General features: G+C 44.7%; 1 protein-coding gene across 6 annotated transcripts in view; it reads left to right on the top strand.

Moving 5' to 3' along the window:
• Positions 1 to 25,086, top strand: part of Srgap2 (SLIT-ROBO Rho GTPase activating protein 2) — a 248,152-nt gene extending 223,066 nt beyond the window's left edge. For 4 of the 6 annotated variants that reach the window (XM_052201078.1, XM_052201076.1, XM_052201077.1 and 1 more), the window contains 7 exons: positions 1,590 to 1,695; positions 6,050 to 6,274; positions 10,654 to 10,733; positions 12,587 to 12,767; positions 14,610 to 14,756; positions 18,227 to 18,551; positions 21,825 to 25,086. In XM_052201078.1, coding sequence (XP_052057038.1) covers positions 1,590 to 1,695; positions 6,050 to 6,274; positions 10,654 to 10,733; positions 12,587 to 12,767; positions 14,610 to 14,756; positions 18,227 to 18,551; positions 21,825 to 22,208 — 1,448 coding nt within the window. In that variant the 3' untranslated portion in view covers positions 22,209 to 25,086. Of the gene's footprint in view, positions 1 to 1,589; positions 1,696 to 6,049; positions 6,275 to 10,653; positions 10,734 to 12,586; positions 12,768 to 14,609; positions 14,757 to 15,542; positions 15,865 to 18,226; positions 18,552 to 19,899; positions 19,995 to 21,824 lie in introns of those variants that run through there. The other 2 variants (XM_052201079.1, XM_052201081.1) reach the window with 2 other exon arrangements.
• The last annotated feature ends 516 nt before the right edge of the window (positions 25,087 to 25,602 follow it).

The following is a 25,602-nucleotide window of genomic DNA, read 5'->3' as shown; positions in this document are numbered from 1 at the left end:
TCACTTAATTCCATGGGAAATCCATGGAAATTTAAAATAATATCAAGTCATCCAGGAAGCAAATTATATTATTTAGGGTTTTATTATGATAAAGCCCAGTAACCAAAAACAACTTGAGGAGGAAAGGGGTTATTTCATCTTACACTCCCATCACTAAAAGAAGTCAGAGCAGGAATTCAAATAGGGTCAAACCCAGAGGTAGGCACTGATGCAGAGACAATGGAGGAGTGCTGTTTACTAGTTTGATCCCTGTGGTTTGCTCAGCCTGCTTACTTATACAGCTGAGTCTACCAGCCACCCACAGTGAGCCTCCCATATCAATCAAGAAAACACACCACAAGTTTACCCACAGGGTAATCTGGTGGGGGCATTTTCTCAAATGATGTTCCTGCTTCCCAAATGACTCTAGCTGGTGTCAGGTTGACATAAAGATAACCAGGACATAGACCTTATCTGAATGATGGCCCCAGAAGGTGAAGGGAGGAACAAGGCCTTCATGCCTTCTGAATTTTCAGTTTGGCTCAGTGTTTGGATTGGATACTTACCTGTTCCTCTTTCGGCATCTGGGATGCTAGTTCTCTTTGTTGTATGTTTGTTTGTGAGAGTCTAATGGGAAGGAGTTATGGGATAGTTACAAACATGCATTATTTAGGTCATATCTCATGTCTTTTCCAAGACTGGACCCAAATGAAGTCTCTTACATTGAGCTGGAGTTGCCAAGACATACCAGATTCCTCAGCTGCCCAGTTCTTTTTTATTCTTGCTCCTAATCCAGTATTTGCTATTTCTTATTCACATAAAGGCTGCCAGATCATGTTCATATTGTCACATTGTAGAAGTCAGAGGCTGTTCATGACAGAGGTCACAGGCATGTGGCCAAATCTGTATCTTCTCTAGTCAGGAATCTTCTCTAGTCTTCTTCACAGATTTTACTATTTTTCCAGGATCCTACTGTCTTCTACTCAGAGGTTCTGCTCACATCTACTTTAGATAAGGGAGGGGAAAGCCAGACTTACCTAGAGGAGGAATAGGTAACTCTCCAGAGGAGTCAAGGAAGGACTTCCTCAGCTGCTGTCCCTACTCCTGTGTGGGGCCCTTCAAGACTGACTATCCAGAAGGCATGAGAGGTTTAACCTGAGATAGCTCTTTCCCTTCCTCAGTCACAGTAAAAGTCTTGGCTTTGACTACACAGAACTCTCACAAACATACAGACAACAAACAAAGAGAACGAACATCCTAGGTATCCCAAGTTTTTCTCAGAACAGCCAAAAGAGAAACAAGTAAGTATTCAGTCCAAATGCTAAGCCAGGAAGCATGAAGGCCTGTCTATATCTATTGTTGTTTGAATTGGAAGGGGAATATATCCAACTCCTTCTATGCCATAGAACATAGTCAGGGTGTTAGTCTGTGTTAATCAGGTGTGGGTCCCAGCATGTGTTCTTTTGAAACAGTCTCATCCCACAGAACATCCAGAAGGAAGCTCCTGTCGCTATCTCAAGGCTGTGTATGGGCCAGCTTTGCCTGCTCTGTGAGTTGTGCTGCTGGTGATTGCAGTCACACCAGAGGATAACATGCCTTTCTTCTTTCAGCAATGGACAACCTGCAAGAGAGAGCTGTGCATATCCGGAAAATCCTTTTGGTCTTGCCCAAGCCCACTCTGATTATCATGAGATACCTCTTTGCCTTCCTCAATCAGTGAGTAGCCTCCACAATGAAAGACTTGGCATTGACTACATAGAACTTTCACATGGATCTATGTCTATCTGTCCATCTTAACAGACACTTATTGAGCACTACCATTCACCAACTACAGTGTTGGCTATTAAAAATACACTGTCAAATGGAAAAAGAAAGAGCCTTTTATCATTAGCTCATGGTCCAAGGAAGGAAACAGATAAGAGTTGATACTTCAGGTAGAATAGCTGCTAAGGGAAAAAGAAGAGTAAAGATGGGGCCAGAGTCCAGGGGTCATAATGGACAAAAGGTAAAGAAAGAAGAGCCAATTTAGAGATGTGCTTGCCACAAAGGCCTCCCTGAGAAGACAAGGTACAAGCAGTAGCCTGAAGGGTGAGGAAAGGGAGCTGTAAGGCCATTGAAGATTTGAGAGGTACAGTAAATAATAGTAGGGTTTGAATTTGGGAAATGACTTAAAGAGAAAAAATGGTATGATCTGGCTTTTAGGTATTTATTTTCAAACCTGCCATTTATTTTGTGGAGAAGTTACTGCAGAGGATCAAAAAGAGAAGAGAGACCTATTCCAAGGTTGTGACATAGTCTAGCTGAGGTGATGGTAGACAAGAAGATGACAGAAAGGGTCAGGCTTCAAATATACTTTGAACACAGCATTGACACACAGGACCTGCTTATAGGCGGGGTAAGGCAAAAGAAATACTAAACTCTTTCCAGAACATAAGGAATTCTTTATTCCTTATGTTCTGAAATTAGGGAAACATGGAATAGAGAAAGATACTGAGATAGGTGCTAATGTGGACCAGGTAATTCCATGCATCTTTTATGAGTCCAAGAGGACGTTTTTTAGCAACTAACCATGGGAACCTGATCTGAGAAGATCCTGAAGTGGAGATATCAGTGGGTTAGTCACCTATAGTAAATGTGGCTGGAGAAAAGGCTCAGGGCCAGAGGGGCCATGGCCTTAAATGGGACATTTCTTATTCAAGCAATGCATGCTTGTCTGGGACAGGCAGGAGTCCCCATGTTGCAGACAAGGCAGGAAGCAGACACATACCTTTTAAGCACTTCTGTCTTCGTTTTACTCAACAATCTAGAACAAAGATTATAACCTGAAGGCCCAAGAGGCACACCAGTATATTTTCTTTGGATCCACTGTGTCTTAAATATATTAAAACAATGTTTAACTGTTTAGAAATCCAACTTTTAAAAATTTAGATTCCTAGCTTTTGAAAAGCTGTTAGATCTAACATTACTGGATGTGGCAGCAATTTCCTATGGCAACAGGGCTGTCCACTGGGAGTGACATAGCTTATCTTGGTCCCCAGCCTTCTCCATGCTGTCATAACGGTATCGTTATTGCCAAGTAGTTCTGTGGATTCTTGAATCCATCAAAACAGGGAAACAAAAGATAAATCAAAGGGTTTGTTTTAGTTTTAGCACATACTTTGTGAATGTGAAGTCTTCTACATAGTCTTCATTTAAAATGACTACAACTTTACTGTTTATGCCTTCATGATCAACCTGACCTTATAAGCATCTTGATTAGTGGCCCCTGCCTAAGACCTTATTGGAAAGCCCACACTGTCACCTGTCCCACTGCAGAACTACAGAAGTCCTGGCTCTACGGTCTGCATCCTCGCTAAGCTGTGTGTGACTAAGTATCCCATCTGCCCTTGAGATGAACGCCTCATAACTCATCAATGTGCTTATGCTTAGCCTGAAACCCCTGCTCACTGTTCTCTGGCTAGTCAGTCCCCTCAGGGCCACAAGTCACTGCTTGTTCACATCACCATACCCACACTTAACCTGAGTTCCGTTTGTCCCCCCATGAACTAGGAACATGACAAGAGCAACCAACTGGAGCAGCTGGTAGTCAGAGAAGACATAGATTAACTATTACTCTTTCACTGGATTTGCAAGGGAGAGAAGCAGTAGAGTAAGCAGGATGCAGTATAAGATAGTGGCCATTATTGAAAACAGCACAGGAATGTTACTAATTCCAGTTATTAATTTGTTTGTGTATATGTAATTTTTTAAAAAAAATTGTTTTACTGATCAACAAGTTGTTATGTCGAAAAGGCAAAAGCTGCCAACAGTTGCAGCAGGAGCCGTTACCTGAACCCACACTTTGGGAATGCATTCTTTAGTTCTGGCTGACCTTATTCTTGGATTGTATACATATTGCAGCTCAGAGAACCAAACTTTCGGTATCTATGGATTGCCTCTTCAGCTGCAGCGTAACTGTTGACTTTAGCCCTAGGTCTCATGTTGTGAAGACAGTGTTGGGTTAGAACTATGGCTCTCATCTGAAGGCTCACCTTGGGGAAGTTCTGTCTCTAAGCTTACAAAGTGCTCCTTATCTATACAGTAGGATATTGTTGGGGATGAAGTATTGACACATGGTACCATACAGGTGAACCTTGAAAATGCCATTGAGTCACTAAACTAGACACACACGAAACACTCAACATTGTAAGATTCCATTTCAACAATTTCCAGAACAGTCAAATCCATAGAAATAGAAAGTAGATTCCTGGTAGCCAGGGACTGAGAGGACAGTTGGAAAGTAACCATTTAGTGAATTCCAGATTACTTTCAGGGATGATGAAAATGTTGTACAAATTAGAGGTAATGGTTATGCAACATTGTGAATATGCTAAATGCCACCTAATTGTATACTTTTATTTATTATTATTTCTATTTATAATATAAAGTGGTGTTTCATTATGATCTTTTCATACATATGTATCATTTTACTTCATTCCTATTTGCACCCATTGCCCCCACCTCTTCTAGCCAGTCATCTTCTCTTCCAAAAGCCCCTCCATCTGTCTTCATGTTACATATACTCCACTACCCTTCTTGTTGTCCCTTCCCCTTCCATTAGGCCTTCTCCTCTCTCCTCATCCCTTTTCTTTGGCATGGCCTACACACACATACACACACACACACACACACACAAAATGCATGTGCACATGAGTAGAAAAGAAAGGTTTATTGAGAATCTGTTGCATATCAGTCCAAAAGGCTGTCATCAGGGAAACAGCCAAGCCCGCTGTGGAAGTTTGACGTTCTTGTAGGATTCCTAGCCTTGGGAGGTGGGATGTCTCTGGGTCTTTTGCCTGCTTTTGGGACCCTTTTCCTCCTACCGAGTCACCTTGTTCAGCCTTAATGTGAGGATATATGCCTGGTCTCATTGCAGATTGTTATGCTGTGTTTGGTTGATGTTCCTGGAAGGCCTGCTCCTCTCCTGGGGGATGCGGGGGTTTGGGGGTGGCTTGTGAGGAGAAAAGACATTGGGGGAGACACTGGAAGGCGGGAATGTATAGTCAGGATGTAATATATGAGAGAGGAAAGAAAGGAAAGGAAAGGGGAAAGAAGAAAGGAACAGAAAATAAAGAAAACAATGGACAATAAATGTTGATGAAGATGTCAGGAAAGAGTAACCCTTATATGAGATTGGAAGAAGTGTAAACTGGTATAGACACTATGGAAATCAGAATGCAGGGGCCACAAATACTAAAAATAGAACTACCACATCACTCAGCTAAAACATTCCTGGAGAATTTTAAGTCAACATATACTTATATATGTATATAAACAGATATACATGCATTTCCATATTTACTGTTGCACTATTCAAAGTAGCCAAGATATGCAACTAGCCCAGCTGTAAGTCTGCCAACAGATGAAGGATAAACATGGTATTTTATTAAGGTTTAAAAAAAGAGTAGAATTATAATTATAATTAATTTCTGGATGTAATAATAATAATACAAGGGGATTTATGAAAATGTTAAACAATTGCATTAGCTATTCTAGAAAGAATTTGCTGTTCTGGGGGAATGAAAAATTAGTCAGCTGACTATATTTATAGTAAGTAGAAAATTTGGAATAGAAAATGCCCAGTAACTTGATACTTTTGTATACGTTCATGAAAGCACATGATACACAGTTCCTGTGTCTGTGCCTGTTTCCCAGAGTAAGCTGAGGGCCCCATCTGCTCTGATAGTTTAGTGAATTGGTCTGTGGGAGCCATATCCAGTTCTGCAGAGTGTTATATGTTCTGTTCCCAAAGAAGGGTGGCTCTGATGCATAAGGTCAAAGGTAAGGGTGAAAGCGAGACTCCAGGATTCAAGTGGGGAACTGGAGAAAAGGGTCAAGACCTGCAAGCTTTCCTTTTCCCTGGTTACATTAGCAGTGGCTCTTTCCCCAGCTGACTTTCCAGAAGGCCTCAGATGCCCAGAAAGGCAGGTGGCGGTTTGTGGACTTATGACTTTCCTTCTGGCAATGCCTCTTGTGTTTGTGTTTTCTGGGCATTCATGTGAGAGCTTTCCAATTCCTCCCCCTCTTCCAGCTTATCACAGTTCAGTGAAGAGAACATGATGGACCCCTACAACCTTGCCATCTGCTTCGGGCCCTCACTGATGTCAGTGCCAGAGGGCCACGACCAGGTGTCTTGTCAAGCCCACGTGAATGAGCTGATCAAAACCATCATCATCCAACATGAGAACATTTTCCCAAACCCCAGGGAGCTGGAGGGGCCCATCTACAGCAGAGGAGGAAGCATGGAGGATTACTGGTAAGGGCCCAAGAAGGGGAGGAGGGACGAGAGTGCCTGATAATCACTGCTGTAGAGGCCAGATGGTCAAGCAAAACCCAAAGGAAAACAGCCAGGTCTTCCCACCTCCATGTGCAGGTTCTGTAGGATGCTAGAGTCTGGCTGTTCTCCCATCTTGGACTTACCCACAGAATAAGTGCCATTTTGCCCACCTCCCTTTTTGAAATGAGTATTGTGTGACTAGAGACCATCTTGAAAAATAATGACATTAATAGCTGTTTGCAAGGAAAGGAGAGTTTACAAAGTAGTATGTAGACCTACTGTTTATCAGGCAGTGGCGCTCAAGCTGTGTTTTGTGAGGAAAACACAGCTGGGTCCCAGGGAATCCTGTTCTTAGGAAGAAGAATCTGTATATGAGGTACACTGAGTTTATAAGGTGGCAGGTTAGAATGATTTCAGAAATTTGTGAAGAGAAAACTATAAATTTATTTGAAGTAGGTTACCCACAGTTCCACCCCCTGTAAAAATGTGACATTATATAGACAAGGTTTTTCATGACCTAGCCTCAGCACATACTTCTAAAAGAAACCTCCTTAAGTATATTTGTATTAGACATTCTCTTTTAGACAAAGGCATCATTTCCAAAGATTAGAATACTAGTTCCGTTTTTCAGATCAACTCCTTACAGTCTAGAAAGGTCAGTGCAATGCATCAGCCTACCCCAGTGTCTAGGGATTCAGCCCTGATCACAGGCTTTCTAGGATCAGGCTCCATACAGTATCCCACCCAGGTGCTCTGATAGCACTTCACAGTTGCCATTCTTCACTGAAGGCAAAGGCAGATACCTTTTAACCCCTGCCATCTCGTTCCTTCTCCCTTCTCTAAATGGTTTTCAATAGAGGCTGAAGGCACAAGCCAATCCAAATCAGATTCGGTCTAAATGAACATCTGGAACCAATCCTTCCAGCCCCATTGCTATCAACCACGGTAAGATAGGGCCAGGCATATATTTACTTAATTAGCAGTCGGTTGGTCATGATTTTCCATGACCCTCTCAGAACCCAAGGAATGAAGAAAATAACATTTGTGCCTCTGTAAACTTTTTATGGCATCCTTGGATCTACTCTCTCATGGACTTCAGACCCTTGGCCTGCATCTAAGCTGGGGACACCTCAGGTGGCTGCTTAGAGACAAAGCCTGTGAGCTCCGAGGATGTATTTTCCTATACATTACTCCCTTTGCGTGAGTAGTTTAAAAGCTGTGGAATAGTCCTTCAGTTCTTACCTTTACCTGTAAAGTTAAATATCAAGTCACTGCAGGTTCTGGACCAATAAAAGGGGAGTGTAGTGGTCCCAGCTCCCTGATCTCTACCCTGAAGCAGAAACCAAGGAGTGTGGTTCGTTAGAACAAATACATGGAAACACTTTCTTCTAGTTTTCTTCCAAGTGTTTTCCTCAGCCCATACCCTGTGTGTTGTGTATGTGATATTTATTAGTAGCCTTTGAAAACACCACATGGGTAATCGGGGAACATTTGTGCCACTGTCTCTGGCCTTGGACCAGTGACATCAAGGAGCAATTGTCATTGACCTAGTTCTTGACTTCCCTTCTTTAGGAGGAAAGATACTATCATGGTGAGCTAAGGCAATGAAAAGGTAACACCACCCCCATCACCACCCCCACCCGCCAAATCTAGGAGAGTGGCCAAGAAACCAGAACCATCAGAGTGAAGCACCAACCTGCTTAGTCATTCCACAGATCTGAAAAAGTACATTTCAGATCACCTACTAATCCCCAGACTGGATGCTGGTTGCCTAGGACTGCTGCTTGGACCTTGAGCCCAGGTGTTGATAGTGTTGGCCATGTTGCCAGGGCACAGGAGGGGAGAAGCATGAGATCTTAGGACTACATAGAACCTCAGAAAGTATCATTCCATTACCACGGTGCAGATTTGAAAGTGGAAAGTCCAGACCAGCAGCACCAGATCCTGTGGGACCAGAATGAAATGCAGATTCTCTGACTGCAGACAGATTTGTGACTCAGAAAAGCTTAGAGTCGGATAGATAACACATGCTTTTTAGCAAGCCCTCCAGGGCTCCCTGTAGTTTAAATACTGATGCTTTGATGCTGTAATGGATGCATAGGAATGAACTTTAGCCTGTGATGGTCTTTGGGCCCAGAAAATGGTAAGGAATTGTTCCCATTTCTCTCTTTCTTTCTTTCTTTCTTTTTTTTTTTTTCTTTTTAAAACAAAGAAGAATCCCTGTTGATGTTCTACTAGAATCAAAGTACTTTCTGGAACTTAAAAAGACTCCTTAGGACCAGCTTGTCTTTAAGAGGCTTCTTAGATAGGAGAGGGTTGTGTGCTCCACGGCAGGAGGCAGGGTGTGTGGTGTTCATAGGCCTGCCTGCCTGGAAGGGTACACATGATGGTTCCTATTGCCAGAGGAGAAAACTTCAGACCGGGTCAGAAGTTTTTTTTCTGCTCTTCAAGAATGTCCATCTCCTCCTCCCTGAGCCAGAAGATAAGAGAAGAAACACGTCCATAGTAGCCATTCTCAGCTCTCTGCCTTGGATGATTTAAGAGAAGATAAAATTTTTTAAGGGCCAGGCTGAGCTTTCATCCTCTGGCCTCCAGTAAAATCCACTCTCCAGCAGACCCTTTACCTTAGTTCTGGTTCCAGTCACCCTCCACTCACTTCCCACTTTCTCTGCAGTGCCTAGGCCAGTGAGTCACGTGGTGCCCTAGGGGCAGCAAGTGAAAGGAAGAAGGAAAGGAGGTCACACTTACGGAGCACCCCTCTTGCCAAAGCCTTCATTAAATTACACCTCTGTGTCTGTTTTTAAAGTAACAACAACAAATGTAGCTATCAAATATCAGAGCTGGTTTTCAGGTCCAGATGTTCCTGCTACAAAAACTAGGGCTTCCCTTCTGCCATGCCCCTTCCTTACAAACCAGGAATAAAGTCATGAAGAGAATTGACCTCTGAGTAGTCAAGTTGTGTTTTATAAGGAGTTTATTTATTATTCCAGATTAATTTGAGAATTGCTCTTTCTAACTCTATGAAGAACTAAGTTGGGATTTTGATGGGTATTGCATTGAATCTGTATATTGCTTTTGGCAAGATGCCCATTTTAACTATATTAATCCTGCCAATCCACAAGCATGGCAGATTTTTCCATTTTCTGAGATCTTCCATTTCCTTCTTCAGAGACTTGGAAGTTCTTGTCATACAGATCTTTCACTTGTTTGGTCAGAGTCACACCAAGGTACTTTATATTGTTTGTAGCTATTGTGAAGGGTGTCATTTCCCTAATTTCTTTCTCAGCCTGCTTATCCTTTGAGTATAGGAAGGCTACTGATTTGCTGGAGTTGATTTTATAACCTGCTACTTTGCTGAAGTTGTTTATCAGCTGTAGGAGTTCTCTAGTGGAGTTTTTTGGGTCACTTAATTAGACTATCATATCATCTGCAAATAGCGATAGTTTGACTTCTTCCTTTCCAATTTGTATCCCTTTGGGCTGCAAATTGGTACAACCACTCTGGAAATCAGTCTGGCGGTTCCTCAGAAAACTAGGCACATCACTTCCGGAGGACCCTGCTATACCACTCCTGGGCATATACCCAGAGGATTCCCCAGCATGTAATAAGGACACATACTCCACTATGTTCATAGCAGCCCTATTTATAATAGCCAGAAGCTAGAAAGAACCCAGTGTCCCTCAACGGAGGAATGGATACAAAAAATGTGGTATATATACACAGTGGAGTACTATTCAGCCATTAGTAACAATGAATTCATGAAATTCTTAGACAAATGGATGGAGCTGGAGAACATCATACTAAGTGAGGTAACCCAGTCTCAAAAGAGCAATCATGGTATGCACTCACTGATAAGCGGATATTAGCCTAGAAACTTGGAATACCCAAAACATAATCCACATGTCAAATGATGTCCAAGAAGAATGGAGGAGTGGCCCCTGGTTCTGGAAAGGCTCAGTGCAGCAGTATAGGGCAATACCAGAACAGGGAAGTGAGAATGGGTGGATGGGGGAACAGGGGAAGGGAAGAGGGATTATGGGACTTTCAGGGAGTGGGGAGCCAGGAAAGGGGAAATTATTTGAAATGTAAATAAAAAATATATCGAATAAAATTTTTTAAAAAAAGGAGTTTATTTGTAACTCCAAAGCCTTCCCTTTCTCTCAAAGCAGCCCAAGTCCCAAGTAGTGACAAGTGGTTTGGAGAACAGAAGCTAAACTAAAGAATCACAGAGATCTTTTATTCTTAGCAGTTGATGGCTGTGTATTTAGAGTCTAGCAAGCAATTGATTTGGTATAACAAAGGGGAAGAAAATTTTAGGAGCAAACAATGATATCCCAGTTATTGCTCTTCTGTTTCAGTGACAGCACTCATGGAGAGACTACCTCTGCCGAAGACTCCACCCAGGACGTTACAGCAGAGCACCACACGAGTGATGATGGTATGCTATGGGCTGCTGGTCAGTAAAATAGGCAGGATAGTGTGTATTGTGCATTCAACCAACTATGCTGTCCAGTGGGTCCTAAGGGGAAGAAAGGAGTTTCTTGTCTCTCCCTTCCATGGAGGGACATTCTCAAGTATAAAATTAAACCAGAGGTGAATAATACACCTTTTGTAGTCTTTCAGCTTCCTTGCCCCACCTCTTAGCTCCCTATCTAACCTGAACCCAGTAGATACCAGCTCCTAATGCTGCCAGGTTACTGGAAACCAAAGCAAAGCTCATTTGAAAAGCATCAAGCCTGGGGAATAGAGACTCTGGGTGCCAAGAACTCAGCAGAAGCCAAGTGAGGGGGGTGGGAATGAGGACACAGAAACCACACGCCTGCATGCCTGCCAACTGGAAAATGTGACCCCTTCCAAAGTACAGATTTGTGTGCGCTGAACAGCCTGTGAGTGTGCATCCAGGGGTGGAACGCTCAGCTGTCACCCTCGAACCCCTCTAGAGTGCACGTGATTTATTAGAGTCTGTCCAGCCAGCACATTTTCCCAGCTTCCAACAGCTCCACACCTCCGTTTCTGGATCACTTGGTCTCTGGAAGTCTCAGCAGTTGACAAGAGCCCTCAGAATTTTATGAGCAGAAAACGAAAATGGCAGTCTACAGAGCTTTGCTTGCACTCCTGCCTTGCTGGAAAGGCTGTAATCTGGAGCCAGCTTTTGAAGGAGGGAGAGATCGGACTTATTGTTTAGATCATGGTGTGAGAAGAATCAGAATGATCTTTATGAGAGAAGTAGATGTAACGAGAGAAGTCAGTATTCGTTAGAGCTGCATTGTTCTCACACTGTTAGAAGTTTATCTCTAGCGAGATTGGTGGGGCAGCTGGGAAAATTGGGGTCACAGAGCCAAGTGCTGTACTTGAGGCTATAGAGAATGGAGACTGGCCTACTAAGACGGGTTCTGCAGTAGAATCTCCAGCCAGCCCATTTAGCAGCAGACTTGCCACCCAGGGCATGGGCTTGTTTTTAATCAGCCTTCCTCCCTGCTGTGGTATTTACAAACTAATTGTTCTATGTTTTGGAGAGCCTTCTACTTACTATCCAATCTCTACTGTAGCTTAAAATGGATAAATGATGACATCAGTGACTGTATCACATGTCACATGAATGTGCACATACCACAGTGCTGGGCACTATTCTAAGGTTTTTCACAGTTGTAATTGACTCCTCATAACAACTTTATAAAAAGGGGGACTATTCCTGTCATCCTCATTTTATACATAAGAAAAACCCACAGAGAATAGTAACATATTGCACTTAGAAGCTTTTTTTAATCTCAAAAATTATTTTCATATGCATTTTCCATATATTGGTTTTAAACCACTTTATTTTACATTCTACTGGGAGCATTGAATAACACAAATAAATTACCTAAAATATGGTACAATTTGAGTGTTAGGTTGCTGATGAATTTATTATATAATCAGAAAAATGCTTAAAAGTATAGAATAGAGGCTGGGTACATAGGTCAGTGGTGGAGTGTGTGTCTTTGAATGCCCACAGAAGAAGCCCTGAGTTCAATTCACAGTACTGCCTAAAAGAAATAAAAAATAAAGAATTGATGGTAGACAGTCAGCATAAAACGCTGTGAGATCACAAAGAAGTTATCAGGGAAAGCAGTGTCCCTGTGTGTTTCTGTTGTGGGGCAGGCAATGCCAGTCTGTTAGAGCTTTATGGATCCTGAGTGGCTTATTTTTACACTGAGTTACCCTCCCACCACTGTTGATGGGCTTTTCACACAGTTTCCTGAGTCCATAGATACCAGAAACATGTGTTTCATTCTTTCCTGTCCTTCCCAGAATGTGAACCCATAGAAGCCATTGCCAAGTTTGACTATGTAGGCCGGACAGCCCGAGAACTATCTTTCAAGAAGGGAGCGTCCCTGCTACTTTACCAGCGAGCTTCTGATGACTGGTGGGAAGGCCGGCACAATGGTATAGACGGACTCATCCCCCATCAGTACATTGTAGTCCAAGACACGTAAGTGGAGCCCTGGCACCTTTGAGGGGGTCCCTGCTGCACTGTGGGAGGGAGACTAATTCCCAAAGGGCTCTAAGACTTAATGTTCCGTGGAGAACACCCTGCCTCTGCAACTCAGTGGAGAATTGTTTTGATCTCCCACTTTCTCTTCTCCCTTTAAATTGCCACTTGATCCATTTGTTTTAGAAGCGTGCGAGCCAGCATTTATATGTATTCTTAATGAGTGATAGCATGGACTTTTTAATTTGACCATGCATTATTTCCTTTCTGAAAAGGTTAGGCTGAGAAAACATTTTGCTTCTCTGTCTTAGTTGGGGTTGTTACCGCTGTAATGAAGCACAATGACCCATGCCAGTTGGGCAGGAAAGGGTTAAGTTGGCTTTCTATGTCCATCACTGAACAAAGTCAAGACAGGAACTCAAACAGGGCTGGAACCAATGCGAGGCCACAGACTACTGATTACTAGCTTGTTCCTCAAGGCTTGGTCAGCCTGCTTTCTTGTAGAACCCAGGACCACCAGCACAGGGATGGCACCACCAAAGTAGGCTGGGCCCTCCCCAGTCTTTCAGTAATTAAGGAAATATCATGCAGGTGGATCTTATGGAAGCATTGTCACAGTTGTGGTTCCATTCTCCAGATAACTCTAGCTTCTGTCAAATTGACTTAAGACTGCCAGCACACATAGCCTTACTGCTTGAGCTCACTATATACAACGCATAGCCGGCTTCTTGCCTTAGTCTGCCAGTGCTAAGATTACAGGCACGAGCCATCAGACTTGGCTTCTCTTTGTAAACCACTATGTACACTCCAGCCTGCTGAGCCACCAATGGTACTTTCCCGCCTGCAAATGAAAACTGACGGGTTACTTTTTAGGAGAAATCTTTTTAGATAAATATTTAGAAAGAAAAGGAAGCCTTGAAAAAGAAGCAAAGGAGGCGGAGGAGAGCAGAGGATGTCAGAGAACAAGGGAAAGAAGAGTTGGCCCTGGAGGTCTCCTGGATAGCCTGTCTGCTGGTTCTCACCCTTTGAAGCAACGTCTCCTAGGCAGAAAGTAGCAAAACCTGTGGCCTACACACGCCTGCCTCCCTTAGCCCTGCCTCAGCCCCACACTGCTCTAGGATATAGCACTGTCACTGTTTTTTTGTCCTCCCCTTACTATTATCTTTTTAAAGGTTGATATCCTGAGTCTGCACCCTCCCAGCCCCTCCCTGGCTTGTTCTGCGGGGAAAACTTCCCTGTGTTGATAACATTGAAAACCTGGTGTCGGTCTATGCATAGACAGGACTCTCCTCCCAAATTTAGCATATGACTTCTCTACGGAATCCAGAGAAGAGGAACTGTGGGAGAAAAGGGGCTCTCTTTTTCATCAGTAGGCAGAGGGGCCAGGAGAGCAGTGGAGAGACCTGGGACAACTTGAATGCTCAGAGCGAGGCTATGTGTGTCCACACCAAGCCTCATCGCTGGCATCTCTCTCCTGAGCCACTTCAGAGCTGCCTGTCCTTACCAGCAGTGCTCAGAACTTCAGCAGATAAACTGCAACCTGGACCTCACTTCCTTCTCCAGGAAGGTCCCATCATGGCCACGAAAGCAGCATGGGCCCAAAGGCAGATGCTTTGAATCCAGGTGTCCCCTAGCCAAACTCAGCAAACTATTTAAGTGACCCTCCAAAAGCCCTCAGGTTCCCTGGCCTCTGCTCACAGAGCTAGCCCCAGACCGGGGGGTTGCTGCTGCCTCCACGCTGTGTGAGGTTATGTGTATGTCCAGAACGGCCATCTTGCTGATTTAACACTGCTTTTTGTGTTGTTTTCCCTTCTCCCTGCCTGCCTGTCCCTTCTGCCCCAGCGAGGATGGTGTCGTGGAGAGGTCCAGCCCCAAGTCTGAGATTGAGGTCATGTCTGAGCCACCTGAAGAAAAGGTGACAGCCAGAACGGGGGCCAGCTGTCCCAGTGGGGGTCATGTAGCTGATATTTATCTTGCAAACATCAACAAGTAAGCGCTGCTTTTCATTTTCTGCTCCCCTAAATGATTCGCTCACTCAGCCTCACCCCTAGCCTAACCCCACTCCGCTCTGTGCTGTACGCAGGGCTCCCAGCTCCCCCAGCCTAACAGTCTTCATGTGTTGTTTGCTGCTGCAAGGTGTGTGGCCAGGCTGAGGAGAGGAGGCTTATGTGGGTCTGAGGGCATGCCCCAGCCTCCAACTGTCTGTTATCATCCTGTGGTACTCTGTGTGTTCCACAGTGTCTGTCTGCCCAGACTTCCTGGCAGTCTTAGCCAAACCTTCGTCAAAGCTTTGGTCACCTTTGCAACTTGGTTTTGTGCTCTTTCTTCTAGCTCTTATCAGTGCCTTCACTTTTCCAATTCTTATCCAAATCGTATTTGATATCTTTTCTGACCCTTGTCTGTCTGAAGATTCAGAGTCTCATATATCTTCCACCAAGCTAATGTCCCACCACGTGGGCTTACTTAGATGACATGTGTCTGTTTCTCCCTATCCTGCATTCATAGCCATGGAAAAGAGAAGAGCACTGAGCCCAAGGAAAGCTTTGTCCTGAGCTCCTAAATCATCCTGTGATTTCCCTTTGCTCCCTTTCACACTAGCAGAAATCACTTTTCATCTTCTCCTGTTGCTTTAGCACTGTGTATTATAGCCCCCAGCAGTCCCTCTGCAGATTCCCCCACCCCCTGTCCGGCAGGCTTACACTCATCCCAGCTTTCATTGTGGCCATTAGCAGTATTCTGAGGTTCTAACTCCATCCACACCTGCTGGCTATCTAGAGGGATTCCTCGCTCGCCCGCCCATGAGCTGCCGCCTCCCCAAGAGGCACTCAGGCTATTGGAGAACTAATCTCATCTCAAGGGGCCAGACACCAAGTCCTACAGACCTCTTTCCGCCAGACCCTGAACTGTGGCCCAGTGCCAGGAGGATGACAAGCCCCGGGGTACTCCTGGTGAACGTGGATGGAGATGACGTACAGTTTGTATTCCTCCTGACTTTGGAGGGGGTGAAATGATTTGCACTTTGATACCCTGTTAACCATAGCCTCTGGACACTGAGACTGGAAGGAGAATAAAAGATGCTTATTGTTTTAAAACTCAATGAGGTTGCCAGATCTCTTGGCTTTTTTCCAACCAGACAATAGAGGGGGTTGGGGACATGTTCTTTCCTCTCTCTTTACTCTCAAGTTCATCTAGTTTGTTCAGCACACTTACTCAGAATAGTCATAATTTAATTCAGACCACTAAACAAGTTTAGGATTTTATACTTCCCTCCAGTCTGCTAGGAGGGCAAGTTAATAAAAAAGTAGCTGCCAGCTAATCACATTTTTTTCAATATTTACAAGTCTGTGTTAATTATGAGCCTACAATCACAAGATCATAAGCCTGTTAGGCCAGAAACCAAGACTGGATGTTGAAGGGGAAGTTCGGTGTTTATTTATACACATTTATTTTTGCTTTTATGGTGTTGAGGACAGAACTGAACGAATCACATATTCAGATGGAGCACTCTACTGCCAAGCCACAGCTTCATCCCCGGGTTATTGAATTATAAGTCAGAGTATATGTGATGCCATTTATTACAAAGGAACTATAGAGAACAAAGCTGAAAAGAGTCAAAAGATAAACATCTGGTAGAACATTGAGGTGGTTTCCTTGAACTGCTTGCTTGGTGGTATCAAGATTCTTATGATGAATTTCCTGGGGGCAGACCATAACCAACCCATGTCAACCTTTCCTAGGCACCAGCCATTCAGTGCGTGAGTGACAGACAGCCCCGATATGCCTGGTCCTTAGGAGCGAGTGTGCCGTTCTGTCTTCCTGACTACTTCCACAACAGTCCTCCCATGCAACTTCAGTTTCCTGATTGCCTTAAAGAACTCTCTCCTCCTGGACCCTCTCACCTGGTTAACTCCTCCTTACCCTCCAAGACTCAGTCTAAGCATTACTTATTTGGGGAAGCCTTCCTGACACCCTAAGATCCTTGAGACTGAAAAAAAAAATGCACTCATCCTGAATTCTGAAATGGCTTGAGTTGTTGGTGCTCAGTGCTACCTATGCCTGGTTCCTCCTTCAGGCTGGGCTTGGAACCAGCATCTCTGTCTTCCTCATCTTCATGGCCCAAATAGAGCCTGGGATGACACCCTGCCACAGCCTCCTAAATCTGCCCTCTCAGCAGTTCTGACTTGTGAGTCAGCCATCCTTGAATGGAAAAAGGAAATCAGCAGAGGCCTTGGGGTGTGGCATTTCAATTTAATGCCACATCCTATATTAACCATCTCGATTGCCAAGCACCGATGCTAGTTATTCAGAGCTCACAGTCTGGCAAGGCAAAAGACCATATGGAAGGCAACTGAAGCGCAGTCCCATGCAAGCACTGAGGGAATATGGGAGGGGGAATCTCTCTAGTCTGTAGTTGGAAGCACTAGGGTCTGGAAAACTTGACAGAGGAGGGCTTATTTCAGCAGGGCCTTCCTAGACTAAAGGGCATCCTTTTTCTTGTTGAAAATGGCAGCCTTCCAAGGCTAGTCCTACCTAGCAGACACATTCTTAGAATGGCCTGCTGGACCCAGAAGATAAAGCAGATCTCACCTATCAGCAGCACAAGACCTTACTTAGGGCTTCAGAGATGGCGCCCATCTTCAGAGTCCTACGCTTACTATCTAGAGTCCCCAGCTCAGCTCCTCTTCCTCAGTAGATCCAAGATCAGAGCTACCCAGCTGCTCTCTGAACTAGCAGCTTGATGCCATCTTAGATCTTAGAATCTTGTTCAAAAAAATGAAATTATTCAGCAGCAGGCAATACCCACATGGTTAGGAGCCTACTATATCACATCATTTGAGAACCTTTTGTGGTATGAAATAAATTGTCCCAGTGCTGGGTGACAGGAGTTGCATAAATGCCCTTTCCACCCTAGGAGCAGGCACACAGTGAGCCCTCTGACTGTGCCAAAAAGCAGTTCCTTGAAAACTCTTTTCCTTGTCTATGAATAAGGAACAGCCTCTTGCTAGAGCCCAGATGATGACAGGCTCGCTATAGTTGAGCAAACTGATCTGGAAACGTTAACTCCTGTTACCAGCACTTCTGCCCTCCATGGTGATGGTGAGACTTTCTTACCTGGGCCTTTGGCTTCTATTCAGGCAGGCAATGGAGTGGGTCTTTTCGTGAATCTTTCTCCCACTAGAAACTTTCTCTTAAACAGGCATTTTTTTCTGACAGCATCTTACATGTTTAGAACTCAAAGCTCACAGCCACCAAGTAAGTATGCATTTCATTCTGTCCAGATTGGGGGTTGGAAGGGAACAGATCCATAGAGAAAACAAGAGAAAGAAAGACTGAAGAGTTAGGGTATTCTATTTGACTCTCTTTAGAAGTCCCAGGTGCCAGCCTCTGCCCCTCTGTCACAATCCTAGCTCCCTTGGAGCCAGGGCTCCCTGATCAGATGCCATTTCTGTTTGTTGAAGGCAAAGGAAGCGTCCAGAATCTGGGAGCATCAGAAAAGCCTTTCGGAGTGACAGCCATGGGCTGGGCAGTTCTCTGACTGACTCCTCCTCCCCGGGGGTGGGGGCTAGCTGCCGTCCGTCCTCCCAGCCCATCATGAGCCAGAATCTCCCCAAGGAAGGGCCAGATAAGTGTTCCATCAGCGGCCATGGCAGCCTCAACTCTATCAGCCGCCACTCGTCCTTGAAGAACCGGATGGACAGTCCACAGATCCGGAAGACTGCCACTGCAGGAAGGTCAAAAAGCTTCAATAACCATCGACCAATGGACCCTGAAGTCATTGCACAGGTAACAGGGCTCTGAACAATTAAGTGATAAGTTTACACTGGTTCTCTCCCCTCAGCAGCCCCGGCTAATCCACAGACCTTAAAGCAGACCAGTGCTCCGTACACTCTGTAGCGAGTACTGCACATTCATACAGTGAACCTGCAAAGACAGCTTACTGAGCAATCTGCCTAGTCCTGGCTCCCCAGCCAGAGCCTGAAAGTAGAATTAGTCTTATGAAGGTAAAGTCTGGGGTGATAGCTCAGTGGGTGAGAATATTTGCTATGGAAGCAAGATGAACTAAATTCAGATTCGTAGCAATATGAAAGCCTAGCATGACCATGTATGCCTGTAACCTCAGTGCAGGCAGCCAGCTTAGCCAAAACAAGCTTCAAATTCAGTGAGAAACTCTGTCTCAAGATAAGGTAGAGAGCTGGGTGGTGGTGGTGGTGGCGGCGGCGGCGGCGCAGGCCTTTAATCCCAGCACTTGGGAGGCAGAGGCAGGTGGATTTCGGAGTTCGAGGCTAGCCTGGTCTACAGAGTGAGTTCCAGAACAGCCAGGGCTACACAGAGAAACCCTGTCTTGAAAAACAAAACAAAAAACAAACAAATTTAAAAAAAAAAAAAAAAAAAAAGGTAGAGAGGGGTTGGAAAGATAGCTCAGCAGTTAAGAGTACTGACTGTTCTTCCGAAGGTCCTGAGTTCAAATCCCAGCAACCACATGGTAAGGACAACCAACCATAGTAAGGACATCTGATGTCCTCTTCTGGTGTGTCTAAACACAGCTACAGTGTACTTACATATAATAATAAATAAATCTTTGGGCTGGAGCGAGCAGAGGTCCTGAGTTCAATTCCCAGCAACCACATGATGGCTCACAACCATCTATATGGCTACAGTGTTCTCGTATACATAAAATAAATAAAGAAATCTTTTATTTAAAAAAAAAAGATAAGCTAGAGAGCAATAGGGGAGGGTACCTGACATCTTCCTCTGACCTCTGTGCACAGGACACATGAATAGGTGGGTAGGTGGGTAGGTAGGTAGGTATTAGACAGATGATAAAGGCCCAATATTAGACTTTAGTGAAGCTGTGAGACTCAGATATAGTCTAAGTCACATTTATATATTTCTCTGCCCATCCCTATCACCCCTCTTCTTGAAGCTGATCTCAGTGCTTGTTAGTAGATAATTAGTCCACCATCTGATTCTATCATGAAGACCCCAAAGTACCCATGTTGATTGAAGCTCGGGTACTAGAAGGGCCTCCAGCCCAGCGGTCCAGGTAGCAGTGCAGGTGAGCTCCCGATTGTAGGATTTTCCTTCTCATCTGCACTACACTGATGACTCTGTGTTTTCCGTGAAATATTAGAAGCCCAACCCGACATCTAAACATCCAGCTACTGGGGCCACTCCAAGCAGTTCTCTCAGACGTCTCTCCCAGCTATATACTTATCACTAGAACAGGTAGGAACTAAGGGCTTGGTATTGTCCTTTTCCTCGCCTCATCTTCTGGGGTGATAGGGAAGGGCAGTAGAGGCTCTGTATGGTCTCTGTTGGTTGCATTGCTGCTCTGCTTGAAGAGGTGTACCTGGTAAGGCCAGAGTTAAGCCCTGGGCCTGTGATGTCTTGCTTTGCTAGCCTTCTATCCTGTTTAAGCTCCTGACAGCAGTCTGCCTTGCACCATGGGAATCCTCCTTGATCCTCTTTTGGACAGTCATTAATCAAAGTGTTAGAAATGGCAATCATACTAGCTGCACAACAGGAAGGGGCCAGGAGATAAGAGTTCTTCCTGCGCATTCTAAAAGATTTGGGAAGTCTAGTGTATAGCTCAGAATGCTTGCCTAGCATGCATAGGCTCCTGGGTTCCATCACTGGAATTGCAGGAAGAAAAAAAGGGGACTAATTAATGCCATAGTGATTAGTGAAAATGAGTCCCTATCATTCATAGCAAACATAGATCATGCCATAGGACCAAAAGCCCTGAGTGGGAAATCTGAGACTGACTTGAAACTTAGAATGTTTGAAAGTATTCTTGATCCCAAAGAGGAGTCCTGTGGTGGCTTTGGGACTCAATATTAAACACAAGTTTGCAGGGGGGTATGGAAGCTGGGTGCTTACATACAATGGTTCTTTGGTCCTGCCTTGAGCCCCTGGGCTAAGACTGCTTTTTTCCTAAAATCTGCAGTGTTTGCTGATTTGTAGATGCTAACTTACCTATGTGGGCTTTGGCTCCCCCTTTTGGCCACTCTTTGGGCTCTCTTTCATGGTGCTGGGTAGAAGAAGGAACTGGTTTCAAGGTGCACACTTGGATGAGTTGGGAAATTGAAGCATTGTTGTGATCAGTCTTCAAGGACTTGGCTCTTGAAACTTCCTCAGCTCTTGTGAAGGAAAGAAGAAATAACCCCTTAACCATTGGCCTTGAGGTCAAGAAGGTAAAGATCATACTTGATCTCTACCACTTTGTAAAATGTGTTCACTTTCAAACAGACACAAAAATACAGAGAAGTCTATAATAAATCCCCGTGTACTCATGATCTTTCCTTTCTCCATCTAACTGTATATAATTTCATCCAGAAATGTTTCAGTTCCTGTCACAAAAAACGAAGGACTCCAGTTGAAAAGACTCAGCTACTCTTTTCTTTTTAAAACCTTAGATTTCTTAGTTATTAAACTTAATGCATTTGTGCAGTGTATTTGATCATGTCCTCCATTACTCCCTGCCTCCAGCTCCTCCCAGTGCCTCCCACTTGGCTTCCTTCCCAACCTCATGTCTTCCTTTCGTTATTGCTGTTAACACCTGCCCCCAGTCCAATATATACTGGACTAATACTTCCCATATGTATTGGAAGTCTAATGCTTCCCATATATGCATAGGTCTAGGGCCACCTTCTGGGTCATGGTCAACCTACCAGGAGCCCCATTCCCAAAACTGAGTGACTCTTCCTTAGCAACCATCAACTGTCAGAAGCTTCTCCAGTGGGGGTGTGGCCTGAGGAGGCCCTGCCCCAGTTTCTGCTGGCATTTTGGCTGGCTTGATCTTGTATACGTAACCACAATGGATATGAGTTGATGTATGCAACAGCCTTGTCATATCCAAAAGTCACCAGTTACTCTTTCTAAATTCCTGATGATGACAATCTCTGTCACTTTCTCTACATTCTAGACACTCCTGTGTCCCAGGACTTTGGCCAAGTGAAATAAGGCATTTTATTGCTGGTTTCATGGCTTGGCCTATTTGTCCTTGGGAACATCTGTCTTGGTTTGTCTTACTTCTTCCTTTTTCCTGTTTTGCAGGATATTGAAGCAACAATGAACTCTGCCCTGAATGAGCTTCAAGAGCTAGAGCGGCAGAGCAGTGCAAAGCACACACCGGATGTGGTTCTGGACACCTTGGAACCCCTCAAGACCTCCCCAGTAGTAGCCCCCACATCTGAGCCCTCCAGCCCCCTGCACACCCAGCTCCTCAAGGACCCTGAGCCTGCCTTCCAGCGCAGCGCCAGTACTGCTGGGGACATTGCCTGCGCCTTCCGGCCCGTCAAGTCTGTCAAGATGGCTGCTCCAGTCAAACCACCAGCCACACGGCCCAAGCCAACTGTCTTCCCCAAAACAAATGCCACTAGCCCTGGTGTCAATTCATCTGCTTCCCCACAGTCCACTGACAAGTCTTGTACTGTCTAAGGGGTATAACGTAATTACTCTAGACAAGGAGACTGGCCGTTTTTAAAATCTTCCTATTTAACTAGCTTGGGGACTCAGTTGAAAATTAGGTTCTAAGTTGTTCTTACAGGAATTAGCCTTCCCATTACCCAGACCCTGCGAATGAAGCCCTTGTTTCTGCTTTTCCCTTCTGGTCCTTCCTCCACTCTTTGCTTCCCTCTGTTGTTGGAATCCAACCAGCTCCAGTACATACTATTCTTAGGTTAGCCAATGTCAGGTTTTCCATTATCGGGTTGCTATGATATCTGCCAAGGCAAGACATGGGGACACGGACCTAAGTCTGTCCCTTCAGACCATAGAGGACACCTTGACCAGATGTTTGGCTGCAGCTCCCAATGACATCTTGTTTTTCAGTACTGATTTAAAAATTCATATATAGCCCAGTTTTCATTTTATATAAATATATATATTTGTGTGTGTGTGTGCGTGCGCATGCACACCCGTATACACACACACAGGTTTTTCTGGTCTCTGGTGTAGCCTCTCCTGGTCATAGACCACTCTTTGTTGTGGTGACAGTTCACAAAGAAGCCACCAGGAGTCTCTGTTCTCATCACAAACTTTGTTCTGTTTGGAACAGAAAAACCTGGCCTTTGAAATCTCTGTCATAAAACTTTAGCAGAATGGGACAGTCCTGTGATCTGACGTGCAGGTAGGGATTCTGTCTTCTTCCTCTTGCTGTGAGTTAGTCACTGGTTGGTTGTTTGCATTTGCTCTGCTCCATTCTGTAGAAGTGCATCCCAGTCTTATCACGGAGCTTTTGAAGTTTTTCTGAACATATAGACTTCTCTTCGGTTCCTGTCTTTGTCTCTAACACACCGTTTTCCATGTAAGATGTTTCCCATATAAGACAGTTCTATAGCTAGTTCCTTTAGAGAAAAAAAGTCTTACAGTTTTAATGTGTTCATGGAAGGTTTGAAAAGGGTAGGAAATGGGTCCTTTCTCCCATCATTTCTGGCATTTAAAACTTAAAAATCACTATTCCATTAAAAAAAAAAAATTAAGTCACTCTCTACTAATGCAGAAATTGTGGCCAGATTAAAACTATTTCAAGTTCACCTCTTGGCTTATTTGTTTATCAAACTCTCTCTCTCTCGGGATGAACATCCCTTGGTAAATTCTAGAGGTTCTGCCTCTTGGAACTGTCTTGTTTATCCAAACAAGGATGACTAAGGGAACTTTGACCCACACAAACTCAAAACTGTTTTCCCAAAATCAGAATCTTAAAAAGGGGAAAAATTGAATGTTTCACATTGGATCCTGCCTTGGGCCATTTTTCAGATGCGCTACCGTTGAATGCACTCCCAGCCTACAAGCCTGGTGCTTGGAAAACCCTCTCCTCTTACACCGTGCTTCCCCAAGAGCACCAGAGCTAGGAAATCACACTATGGGATCATGTGTTTCAACAGCTCCTTGAAGCTCAGGCTCTTTCTAATTCTCTGTTTTCTGGTTTGAATGCTATGCTTTTATTTTAACTATTGTCTTCTATAGTTCAAGAAAGATGGGTTTGCCATCCGGGTTGGAACATTTGAATGTTCTTAGCTTTGGGCTAGAAATGATCCTTTTGGACCAACTTGTGAAGCTGGTAGTTGGATCTGTAGACAGTGGTGGATGTTTCTCTCGAATGGGAGCTTGAAGGAGTCACCAGGGAGAAGAGTACCTGGCAACACCAGGAGACTGCTCCCTAGAGAAGAGAGCTCTAGCTCTCCTCAAGTAGCGTGCGTTTGACTGCATGGCACACCCCTTGGTCCTTTGGATATCTGATTCTTGGTGTTCTTTTTACTGATCTGGGTTTGTACTGCTCCTGAGCCAATAGGGGCTTCCAGACTGGAGGATCCGTTTCCTTGATGAACATGAAGCCCCACCCTTCACTTTTTACATTCCTCTTAATCCAAGTGATCAGAGTTTCCAACCTGTCCTTTATCTCCAGGACACTACCCTCTCAGAAGGTAAACACAAAGGTTCTTAAAGACCATACTTGAGCCTGTTCGTTTCTTCTTGCCTTCTCTCTTAATCCTGTACATTATTTGTGTTTTTTCATCCCTTTGGTCGATGTCCATCTGCTGATTTGCATAATGAACTGGACAGTGTACAAGTGGGTCCCACTATCCCCAGCTCTGGGAACCTAGCTGTCTTCCGTATTTATCTCTGGTGCTTCTGACGCCTGTGAGATGGTCCTGTTAAAAGGAGTAGGAGGAACCAAAAGGAGGAGAGTCCTCCTCAGCAGAGCTCACTTCAACTGGAATTGAGGTTGCACACTGTGATTTCACAACCAAAAGCCAAAAGGAGCCGGCCACCCCAGGCCTTGGCCAGCCAGCCTTCCTCGGAGAGGCTTGTCCGAAACCAGCATGATGCTTCCAAGAGCCCTGCTCTGCCCCTCGTGGCATGGATCCTTTCCCTGGTGTGGACTTAAGTCTCTGGGGAAGAAAAGTGGGTGGGGCTGCCAGCATCCCAGTTTGGAAAGTAGAGGAGTTTGCCACCAGCAGCTTATAAACTGGAAATGCTGGTCTCCGCCAGCCTCCTCAGGCCACCCTCATTTATCCCCAAGAAGATGAGAAATCCTTCCAGTACCAGGACGAACAGACCACTGGAAGGGCTGGTGTGCATGGACTTCGGTTCAGAAGAGAACTTAGATCTTCCAGGGAACTGCAGTGTTGTGGCGTCTGATTTATATGTCACATTTGTGTAAAATGGTATGTTCTTTAAAATGGTGTTGATAACTGGAATATTGTATGTATGCTTGAAGATGCTTTGTGTGAACCTAAGACTCACTCAGCCGATGTTGGATTGGGGAGAATCCAAAGCACAACTTCAAAATAAAATACGGTTTTTAGGTTTCGCTGCTGCAAGTCACCTCCCTTCCCCTCTGCCTGAAAGTACTGAAGTAACCGAGTCCGAGCCTAGGAGCAGTAGGAACTAGGTGACTCGAGTGCCACTATCTTTCCCCGCTACAGCATGGCTCCCGTTTAGCCCATGTGTGGAGCCTCCAAGGGTTTGTAGGAAATCTCCAGCATGCTGCTCACCAGTCTGTGGCTGTAAGAACCTCACTCAGTGAACCCACCTTTTTTTTTTTTTTTTTGGTGTTTTGGATTTTTTTTTTTCCGAGACAGGGTTTCTCTGTATTGTCCTGGAACTCACTCTGTAGACCAGGTTGGCCTCGAACTCAGAAATCCGCCTGCCTCTGCCTCCCAGAGTGCTGGGATTATAGGCGTGCGCCGCCACCACCCGGCAACTGCTTTCATTTCTAGCTCTATGATCAGAGTTCCACACCACCTCCCCCCAAAAGCCTAGCCAAGCCATGGTGGTGCATGTCTTTAATCCCAGTACAGAGATATGTGGATCTCTGCGAGATGGA

This window comes from Apodemus sylvaticus, chromosome 12 (genome assembly GCF_947179515.1).
Source record: "Apodemus sylvaticus chromosome 12, mApoSyl1.1, whole genome shotgun sequence".
Classification (NCBI taxonomy): Eukaryota; Metazoa; Chordata; class Mammalia; order Rodentia; family Muridae; genus Apodemus; species Apodemus sylvaticus.
The sequence above is the reverse complement of the archived record's forward strand: the minus strand, read 5'-3'. Positions and strand labels throughout refer to the sequence as shown.